At 45.9% G+C, this 11,397-nt stretch overlaps 1 protein-coding gene across 1 annotated transcript; it reads left to right on the forward strand.

Moving 5' to 3' along the window:
• Positions 1-4,778: 4,778 nt before the first annotated feature.
• On the forward strand, positions 4,779-5,836 carry LOC139834914 (uncharacterized). Its single transcript, XM_071824854.1, has 6 exons — positions 4,779-4,784; positions 4,886-5,083; positions 5,168-5,296; positions 5,374-5,489; positions 5,564-5,639; positions 5,720-5,836. Exons 1-6 carry the CDS (start codon positions 4,779-4,781, stop codon positions 5,834-5,836), a joined length of 642 nt encoding a protein of 213 aa, XP_071680955.1.
• Positions 5,837-11,397: the final 5,561 nt, after the last annotated feature.

Below are 11,397 nucleotides of genomic sequence, written 5' to 3' on the forward strand. Positions count from 1 at the left end.
TTTTTTTTCTTCCAGCGTCTCGCGGTTTGGCAGGAGACGTCGAAATATCCGTTGGGCTCTGGCTCGCGCGTCCACGCATGCCATCGTCGAACGAGCCCGTCTAGGCCTGCCATGCATGCGCAGCGATCCACCAGGTTGCGTGTGTTGCCATGCATGCGAGGTGCTCGCCTCGTGCATGCGCTCATTGCAGTCGTCGCTCCGTCGCAGAAACGCTGAAACGCTGAGACGCGGAGTGCAGATGTGTCGCATGGTAGTGGTAACAGCTCCACGCGCGGGCGTGTCGGTCAGTCGGGTTTTTCCGTCATGCTAAAAAAGGTAGGGTTCACACGCGCAGTTCTGTATCCACGCGCCGAATTAATTGACACACTAAAAACCGTGCGCCGCTTTGGATGCCGTCCTGCTTTTCAATGTGCAGTTAGTGGATAAGGAAACCAGCTCACAAGCCCCCTCACCTCACCCATCCACGCGACCACGCCTATTTAAAGCCACCATTGTGCTCACTCTTCCTCACACTCATTCAAATCCATCTCCCATCCCATCTAACGCGCGGCCTCCAAATCCAATACACGCCACATCTCAAGGGGATCGCCACAATGCAGTTCAACGGCCCTACGTTCCGCCGCCCTGCAACCGTGCCGGAGAGACAGTACCCGGCCGGAGTCGTCTGCGACAACCAGCTGCGCGTGTGGGCCATATCGAGGTGGAGGGACCCAACGGAGCTAGCTTCAGTCTTCCTCTCTGCCGGCTACCGCCACCTCCCTCCGGGCTCGCCACGCATGTTCGAGCTTGAGGAGTACTACGATGGCAACACCGGCCACGTCATCGGCCTCTTCGTAACTTTCGCCAACAGGTTCGACGCTCACCGTCTGCTCGGGCAGGTGTTTTGGTGCGGGTGCGAGTTCATCGCATTCACCAACTACAACATCTTCACCAACTTCTACGCCATCTTCCCCAACCCGGGCAACATGCACTGCCTCCCCTACATCATGCCGGAGGACGACGAGTGATCCTTACAAGGAGGAGCCAAGGAGGATGATATGACGGCGTTGTCACTCTTGTTTTTCTAGTTTTTATGTGTTTTATTATCTAAGTCTTGTAAGGCAGCTATCGTGTCCCTGTCGTGCTAGTGGATGTGTTTTGTAAACATGCATGATCCTGTTAAGTAATGATGAACTGTGTTGGCCACTTAATCGCAGACAAATGCATGGTTAATCAAGTGATCCACAAACTAAGTAAAAAACAAACAATGCAGTACAAATTTGTAGCAATATATCTTGCTGAGAGTACACTACTTCTAAATCCTTTATTTCATATTACAAATTTAGTTCTTATAACCCAAGAGTACAATTACAATACCCAGAAGAATCGCTATAATCTGAAGCATTGACACAATTTCGTTCAGCTTCATTACAATTATTTTCTTCAGGTGCTTCATGTCCTTGTTTAGTGCATCTTGCTTCTGTAGTTCTCCATCTCCTCCGTTTTCTTCAACCACTTCTCCTTCTAGGGGAATCAGCATAGGTGAGTTTGGTGGAACAATACCCTTCTTCACGAGCAGATCTGCGTACTTTTCAATCCAATACCAGAAGTTGCATCCTCCTCTAACCGGCTAGAAATAACGAACATTAATCATACTTACAATTTTGGCATAAGTCCTGATGACAATAGACGGATATTGAATAACATTAAAAACATCTTACATTGTGACTATTGCACCTGACGAAATCGCCGGCGTTGGACGTTGTGGAGGCTGTTTTCCTCTCCACGACGCGCCACCGGCAGCTCGTGCACTTGATCATAGGGAGAGGACCATAACTTGGGTGCCGGATTATAGTGGCCGAGCTCGAGGAAGACATGACTTTGCCGGCGGCACGACGTTCGATCTAGAGTAGATGAAGTCGTAGGTAGAGGCGTTGAAGGGGAATTGTAGCTAGGGTTTCTACCTTGCTCTCGTTCTTAATAAAGCGTCCTTTACTTCTGGGCCTGGGCCGCACGGCTAATCTAATGGCCCATCTGTTAATGGTCAACGCACCGCGCGCGCAATTACCCCACGTCCTTCGTGCGATGAAGGAAACTACCATAACTTGATGCACGATAATCACGAAGATTGGCAGGGTAAGCTCGTCTTCCACATTTTTTAGGCACCAGCACTCTCGCCCAACGCCGCCGCCATCCGTGAGATCTGACTACCGCCGCCTCCCTCCCCATCCCTTATCGGCGAGAAAGCCTCCTCTAGCTGCTCACAAGACATGCAAACATCGAGGTATTGCCTTGCCTTATTGCTTGTATGCAGTACGTGTTCTTTGTTTGGGATGTTTCTGTACGTATGATATCCTTATAGCTTTTGTGATTATGGTGAGATCATAGGCAGTAATCGATGTCAATATAATTGTTCTTTGAATTTTAGATCTTAACACTTTAGTGGAAATTTTTGTTCAACACAAATCATCGCTTTGATAAAGATAGCGGATAGAATTATGATCTAAGAAAAAATATCCGGCCCTTTCATACGTAACATAAATATGACTTTAGAAATTATGTTGCATGGCATTATACTTGCACACAAATTTTGACATTTATCTACTCGTTTTTATGAACAGTAAGTTGAAAATTGGTGTGTGCGATGTGGTTCGTTGGGTGGGCTTTGTAACAAGAATGACACAAGCTCAGCGATGTAAACTCGCTGAAGCTGATTTACAAAGCTTGATTCACATGAAGAGTATAAGTCCACGATCGTCTATACTTAGACTCATGTTTAAGGCATTTGACGCAGAGTCAGAAACATTCAACTTGCAAAAAGATCAACCCTCGATTACTATAAAAGGAGTCGATGTGGAGGAAATTTTTGGTCTCAAGGACAAAGCAAAGATGGGCTGGATATTGACACCATCTTTTATGAGGATGGGGAATATGCGAGAAAATGATATACCATCTCGTTTTCGAACAAGTCCACCGGCGATCGAGTATTGATGGATTGATCTCGGACGCAATCAAGAGCGGATTAGCCGACGATGACTTCCTTCGAAGAGCTGTTCTTGTGGCCCTTGGTACAGTTCTTGCACCACAGTCCAGCTCAACAGCCGTTGGAGTATTGGACAATTGTTAAGTACGTGTCACGATTGAAGAAAATGAACTTCAATGGTTTCACACGTTCTTATTTAATTAACAATATAAAGAAAGCTGCGAAGTGAACATGAGATGGTGCAATGGCCCCGCGGCAACCTAGCCCTGCTTCAGGTATATTTCTCCTCACCACGTCCATTCTCTTAAAAAAAATCCAACAATGTATAAAGGTGTTTAACTGTTGTGCCAACATATGCAGTATATTTACTATGAAAAAGTGCACCCAACTGGTTCACAATTGACGTTATCAAAGCCGTTGATGAGGAACTGGACAGAAGAAGAGGCGAGTAAGAGAGACAACATTGAATACCAACATGGACGAGGAACAGGCTTGGTAAGTTTTCTCTTACTCATGTACTATTATCTTCATCATTTCATGTGGACTTACATCATCACTTCATGTGCATTCCTTCTAGATTGACGACGACATATCTGCTAACCACAGAAGGGAGGTGATCCACACACCTGACGTTCCTCCAAGATCAAAGAGGAAGCAAAGTAAAAGAGCTAAAGCTTCAGGTTCTAGCATGAAAACGCCAGGTTCAAGAATGGAGGTCATGGTTGAGCAGATTCTGATTAAACTGACCAATCACATAGACACATCACTAAGCAAACATATGGACAAAGTTGCAGACGTATCTGCTCAGGTGACATGGACTATTTTTTGTATGCTTCTATCTGCTGAAATGCATCTCTACACAGCATGACATTAATTACCTTCTGAATTTTGTTCTGCAGAAAGTCCTAAAAATGCTTAACGCGAAAGGAGTTGCGTACAGGGCAGGCAAGGCTGACATGTCTGATGACGAAGATCAGGAGGTGGAAGACAAAAAAGAAGGAGCGGCCTCCACACCTAGCCATGGCGTCCTTCCGCCTAAAGATTTCATGGACTTTGACGACATCAAGTCAGACGGCACTGCATCATTTTTGAATTCAGTTAAGGATCAACATGACGATGAATTGGAAGATGCAAGTAAGAAGAGTGAGCCGATGGATGATTCGAACTTCGTGACACCCACCGACAAGAAGAAGACTGCTAATGCTGGGTACACGACACCAGCGCCTAAGCACGGAGACACCCCTGAAGTACCCATAATCATCGACGACAAGGCTACACCTGAATCGTCCTGCTCGGCAACTATTGATTTAACTCTTCCAGATGCATTAGAAGAATTTGAGAGCTTGAACACGAAATGACCTAAAGCGATAGAAAGTTGGAAGAAGGAGGAGAAAAAGATGATGTATGTGGCAAAAAGGAGGAGAAAAAGGAAGATGTCTACGGGAAGCGCAAACGCAAAGCTCCTCGCAAATAAAGTTCCCAAACCATTGAGATGACCCACAACTGTCCTAAACGGTTTCCACGCGCATTCAGAAAAGGTATATTTTCTGAAATATTTTGCACTATATCAAGGAATCTTGTTCACATAATTAACTATATATGGTTGTTGTCGATAGGTCCTGATGCTTTGTTCAACAACGAATATGCCACGGACGGATCAAATCCGCTGACACCGGAGATAATTGACGCGGCTGCCGAGTATATTCGGATAATATGCAAATCTACAAAAAAAAAACCAAAGAAGTAAGACTGTGTACGAGAATGAAGACGGGGTTGTGGCGAGGGCTGATTTTCTTAAACCTATCCTTGACCGTGGATGGCTGTGCGGCACTGTAAGTCCAACAACCGATGTCATCCTTCTATTTCTCCTAGGCTTGAATATATATGTGCTCTGGAGTGATCACCTGTTTGAATTATATGCAGGTCATTGAGTGTTACTTGGCTGAGCTGAGATTAAAATTGAAGGATAGGACAATATGCCCTGCATGGAGGGCAAATTCTATAGTCGAAAATCGACCGAGAAGGCAGCGATGGAAAAAGAAAAACCTTGACACGACGGATATTGCAGAAATGTCAAGTTGCTACGAAAGATGCGAGCTGGAATATTTTGGCACTAACAAGGTAATGATTGCTTGTACATTATTAAGTGAGAGGTTTCAAAATTAACTATTAATGCATTAATTATTAACTATGTATTTTTGGTAGGCTTATTTCTCGGTTAACATTTCCAAATGCCACTGGGTCACCGTCGTCATGCACAGTGACAAGAAGGAATTTCAGGTGCTAGACTCGTTATGGCGCCTTGAGCAGAGCAAGGATTTTGTGGAAAAGCTGGTATGACTTTTGATCACGGAATGTAAGACCACCTTTTGGTACTCGATTACTTTGTACTTAAATTTTATGCTTCACAGAGAGAAGAAATCTTGAAGGACGTCGAGTTTGCGAACAATGAGATATCAACAAAGAAGTATCCAGGACGTTTGAAATGGGAAATTAAAAGATACCCAATACCTATGCAAAGTGATACGTGAGTCCACCGTTAATCTTACGCCATTACTATTGATGCCTATTGCAGATAGTTTACCTCTGATCTATATGCAGGAACTCATGTGGACTGTTCCTGTTAGCATGTATGGAGCACTGGGATGGAGATAAACTAACGGCCGAATTTTCGCAGGTTACCTCTTATCTATAGTATCTTTGTTACACACATGTTTATCTCTCCCGGTAATCTAAACTACATAATAATTGTTGCAGGAAACGATAAACAAGAACAGGAATATGACTGCCGCCAAAATTATAATGGCAGAATCAAACATGCACGAGAAGGCGAAGAAGGATGTCCTTGACATCGCGGCGAAAGCACGTGCGTAAAAAACATTATCAGATATTATTTCCACTAGTTGTAATGCTAGGGTGGATTTGTGTCCGGAAGGTCTCATAGACCTGTAGAACTTTTTTACTTTGGGTGTTGAACTTATTTGGGGTTGATGTTATTTGTTCCACAATGAGATAAGTACTTTTTTGCACGATAAAAAGTACAGATAAGTAATTCAACCTTTCGCACGTACATAATTCAAACGAGTAGCACACGACATGACATAGAAAAAGCGGGAAACATAACAAACACATGTTAAAACTAATGAAACTAAACATGACCATCCTCAAGTAGCCCCGGCAGCTTCACCGCCATCGTGAACTTCACTCCTCCTCCTCCTCCTCCTCCTCCACTTCGTCGAAGTTGTAGGGAAGGGTGTGCATCATGTTGCGCGTGGGAAAGTGGCACTCAAAGTTGGTGTAGATGTTGAACGTAGTGAATGCTATGAACTCGCAGCCGCACCAAAAGACTTTGCCGAGGAGCTCGTACGCGTCGTAGCGGTTGGTGAAGGTGACCGTGAGGAACAAGAGGAAGGCGCGCGTGTGGTCACGGGCCTCGTCGAGGCGAAACATCACCGGCGCGTCCGAAGGGAGGTGGGCAAAGCCGGCGGTGAGGAACGCGCGGGCGAGCTCGACCGGTCCCCTCCACCTGGAGATGGCCCACACGCGGAGTGTGTTCTCCACGACGACGCCCGCCGGGTAGCGTCGCTCGGGCACGGTAGGAGGCCGACGGAAGACCGGTGCGTTGAACTGCATCCTACCGGTGCGTTGCAAGGTCTTGGGTGGGGATTAGCTTCAAGTGGAGAATATATGGATTGTGTGTCGCGCCGAGTGGAGAGGGAAAGAGGGGGTATAAATAGGGCGCCAAATCGATCAATTACAATGAAACGTCGCGCGTGTGTGTATCCGTGTCAATGCGGTGCGCCTGATTCAGTCTTCCTTTATTGCTCTGAATCGTCGACCATAAATGGCTCTGAATCGTAAATGCACTGCCTTGCTGAGCGCTCGAGTTGGTGCGGCGCATGCATGGCGAAGTCTGCGATGGACAAAACCGTGCAACGGTCCGAACCACGTCTCCTCCCTAGACTAATCATACTGCGGAGTGAGCCTCTCGCGGATCGCCGTCGCTCAGCAGATCGCAGCCGTGCACGGCCTCCACCCAACGGCGTAGAGCTAGGTATTGTAGGGCCCGCCCGGAGTCGCTTCGACCGCCACGTGAGAATGGCCATTCCTCGGCTCCCGAGCGGCCGCCGCCCACCTCTGCCAATGAAGTTATTGGCGACGCCACGCGTGCCCATCAGCCGCCGCCCACCTCTCGCCAATGAAGCTATTGGCGACGCCACGCGTGCCCATCAGCCGCCGCCCACCTCTCGCCAATGAATTTATTGGCGACGCCACGCGTGCACAGCGGCCGCCGCCGACCACGGTTGCCTGGGGCATTATATAGCGGCGCTCGTTCGGCTGCCTCATCTACTCCCGCACAAACCCTAGCCGCCGCACAACCTGCACCGTAGCGCAGCCCACCCACAAGCCCGCGAAGGAATCCATGGCTGGTTTTGGTGGGCGGCGAGGCGGTCGAGGCCGTCGAGGCCGAGGGCGCGGTCGCCGTGCTGGAGCAGCATCACCCAGCCGCTCGTCGTCGCCAGCGCCGTCATTGTCTTCGGAGGAGGCGACGTGCTTCGAATTCATCCTACGCATCGACCAGGACCCTCTCGGCATCAAGCGGCTTCCGGACAAGTTCGCCGAGTTCGTCGATGGCGTCGAGCCGGCAGAGTTGCAGCTACGGGAGGCGAGCTGCAACTTTCGTCGATGGCGTGTCGAGGTATTGTTCGACGGCCAGGGCAAGATGTACCTGCACACCGGGTGGGACAAGTTCGCCCGCTACCTCGATCTCGAACCCGGCTGCCAGCTTATCTTCTGCTACGACGGGGATGGCGACATGGTCGTCAAAGTGTTCGACGGCACATCCTGCCGGAGATACTACCACATCAGCGAGTCAAGCTCGAGCACCGACAGTTAGATATTTTCGAGTGTTCTTTCTTTGCAGCGAAAATGGCCACCGGCCAATAGAACCACTAGTGTACGTTTCCAGTCTGGGTGCCTGGGAGTGTTCTTTCTTGGCAGCGAACACAGGAAACACCCGAGGACGACACTAGTTAGGTTTCCTCATTTTTCAATGTTCTAATCTTGTTTTAAACTATGTAATGGTTTGTGTAATGTTCGTATCTGTGTTTAAATGAAAAAGAGAAAAAAAATTAGGTAAAAGTTATTGGTTTCCAAAATTTGTGAAGTTTTTTATTTATTTCAATTTTTGTGATAGTAAACCTATAAATATCTGTTAAATTCAGGCGAAAAAAGTTGACAGATAAAGCCATGGCCCATGAGTTCCCTCCCCGCGTGCATTGGCCCGTTACATGTCTGACAGCCTAGTTTTTTAATTTTTCTTTAAATCTGCAGCACATCCGGTTAAATTCAAAAAATTCAAAAAAGTTTTAACCAACGGATTATGTTCAAAAAAACGTGTGACATATTGGGTAAAAAAAACTGGATTTTTTTTGGAAGGTCGAAAAATCGACTAGCTTAGAAAAACTGGTTTGATGTAACCCAAACGGTTCCGTTTCTAAAAATGTGGATTTTTCGACCTTCGAGAAACGCTCCAGAAATATTTGCACACACTCTGATATCCATCCTAAGACGAATTGTTAAGTTTTTTTTTCATTTTCTGAATTTCTGTGAAAATAAACTATTAAATTTCAGTTAAATTCGAGTTGGGAAAAAACAGAAGAAAATTAGAGAACCCTGCTGGATGGGCCATGAGTATACCTTCCCCACGTCCATGCTCCACGTTAATGGGCTTAGTTCAAACCGCGTTACATGTCTGACGGCCTAACTGAAAAGTTTTTTAGTTTTGATTTGAATAAATCAGCACCACATGTGGTTAAATTCAAAAAATTCAAAAAAAGTTTTAACCAACGGATTATGTTCACAAAAACGTGTGACATATTAGGTAAAAAAAACTGGATTTTTTTTCAAAGGTCAAAAAATCGACTAGCTTAGAAAAAGTGGTTTGATGTAACCCAAACGTTTCCGTTTCTAAAACTGTGGATTTTTCGACCTTCGAGAAACGCTCCAGAAATTTTTGCACACACTCTGATATCCATCCTAAGACGAAGTGTTAAGTTTTTTTCATTTTTTGAATTTCTATGAAAATAAACTATTAAATTTCAGTTAAATTCGAGTTGGGAAAAAAACAGAAGAAAACTAGAGAACCCTGCTGGATGGGCCATGAGTATTGCTTCCCCGCGACCATGCTCCACGTTAATGGGCTTAGTTCAAACCGCGTTACATGTCTGACGGCCTAACTGAAAAGTTTTTTAGTTTTGATTTGAATAAATCAGCACCACATCTTGTTAAATTCAAAAAATTCAAAAAAAGTTTTAACCAATGGATTATGTTCACAAAAACGTGTGACATATTGGGTAAAAAAAACTGGATTTTTTTTAAAGGTCGAAAAATCGACTAGCTTAGAAAAAGTGGTTTGATGTAACCCAAACGGTTCCATTTCTAAGAATGTGGATTTTTCGACCTTCGAGAAACGCTCCAGAAATTTTTGCACACACTCTCGTATCCATTCTAAGACGAACTGTGAAGGTTTTTTCATTTTTTGAATTTCTGTAAAAATAAACTACTAAATTTCAGTTAAATTCGAATTGGAAAAAAAGACAGAAGAAACTAGAGAACCCAGCTGGATGGGCCATGAGTGTTCCCTACCCACCGCTCCATCGCCTCCCTAAGGACTATAAAAAGGGCCGCCTCTCATCGTCCCTTTCACATACAAACCCTAGAGGCTCTCTCCCCAACCCTTGCCGCCACCGTCTCAACAAGAGTTGACGCCATGGCTGGGAGAGGCGGAGGCCGACGTGGTCGTGGCCGTGGCCGCGGCAGAGCTGCACGCTCGTCGTCGCCTGCCACACCGTCGGCTTCATCGCTGGAGATGGACGTGGAGCGGCCCGTGCTGTTCGAGTTCGTCCTCGTACTCAAGGGCGACCCACGCGGCATCCAGAGACTTCCTGACCCCTTCGCCGTCTATGTCGCCGGCGACGATCGACCGGGCACGCTGCATCTGCGGGAGGCTTCGTCCGGCTTCTACCGGTGGATCGTCGACGTGATATACGACGGGCGCGGCAAGATGTACCTCCACATCGGCTGGGAGAAGATCGCGCGCCACCACAGACTCGAAGCCGGCTTCATCCTCCTGTTCACCTACTATGGCGACAGGGACTTGAGCGTCAAGGTTTTCGACGAGACGCGCTGCCGCCGGGACAACAACGACAACCACGGCGACAGCACCGACGAGGAGGACGACTGATGAAGAGTGTTGTTTCTTCGCAGCGAATATGTGCACGGAAGTTTCTGGGTGTTCGCCTCATCCTCCCGCTGGATTTTCCAGTTTGGGTGACTGGGGATTGTTAGCAGTGAACACAGGAAACCTTGGATGCACGGTCTAGTTAGGTTTAGTTTTTTTGCAAAATTTTATATTTGTGTCCACCATGGTTCAAAATATGTATTAGTTTGTGGAAAACCATGTCCCAATTATGTATTAGTTTGTGGAAAACCATGTCCCAATTATGTATTAGTTTGTGGAAATTGAAATGAAAATACCAAAAAAAGTATTTTAAAGGTTTCGTGTGTTCACACGAAACCTTCGATGCCAAATCAAGTGGATGGATGTGGATGTGGATGTGGATGGGGTTGCCAGGGTGAGTCCAACTGAGTGCATGGTTATTTCATGTGAGAAACCTAGGAGACTTAACACGGAATGGTGCATGGTCTATTTAGTCAACGTCGAAATAATCACAAGTACACAAATATGTGACTATTTTTTACCTCAAACTCATATGTGACTATTTTTTACTCCTTTCTTACCTGTACCTTCTATGGTAATCAAACTTGTTGATTTTAGATAACATCTCTACGTGGCAATGACTTTGTTATCGAGGGATCGAACAAGTTTGGCTACGGAGACTGAGCAGTCTATGTGAAAAACAATCTATGCATGAGAATAACAAACAAGGCATTCATGCATAACAGTTATAACTAGCATTTATCTAGATAAAAGAGTAACAGTTATAACTAGCATTTATCTAAACAAGGCATTCATGCTTAAAAGTTATAACTAGCATTTATCTAAACAAGGCATTCATGCATAAGCTGTCATAACTAGCATTTATCTAAGGCGCCTTTATCTAAACAAGGTGCATTCATGCATAACAGTCATAACTAGCATTTATCTAAACAAGCGAGGCATTCATGCATAACACTGGAGATATAAGTTCTTAATTAGTACTAAGAAATTCCATAAGTAGAACTTAAGGTTCTACGTACACACATTAAACCTAAAAGTTCTTAGTTATCCATTACAACCAGACAGAAATAAGCTCCAAGGACATAACATATATACGGGGACGAGCATCGGGCTGAGGCATGCATGGTAGGTTCAGATGTTGCGACGCCTCTTGAGGATCCTGCCGGAACGGGGAAGGCGAGGACCCAGCAGA

This window comes from Lolium perenne, chromosome 1 (genome assembly GCF_019359855.2).
Source record: "Lolium perenne isolate Kyuss_39 chromosome 1, Kyuss_2.0, whole genome shotgun sequence".
Lineage (NCBI taxonomy): Eukaryota > Viridiplantae > Streptophyta > Magnoliopsida > Poales > Poaceae > Lolium > Lolium perenne.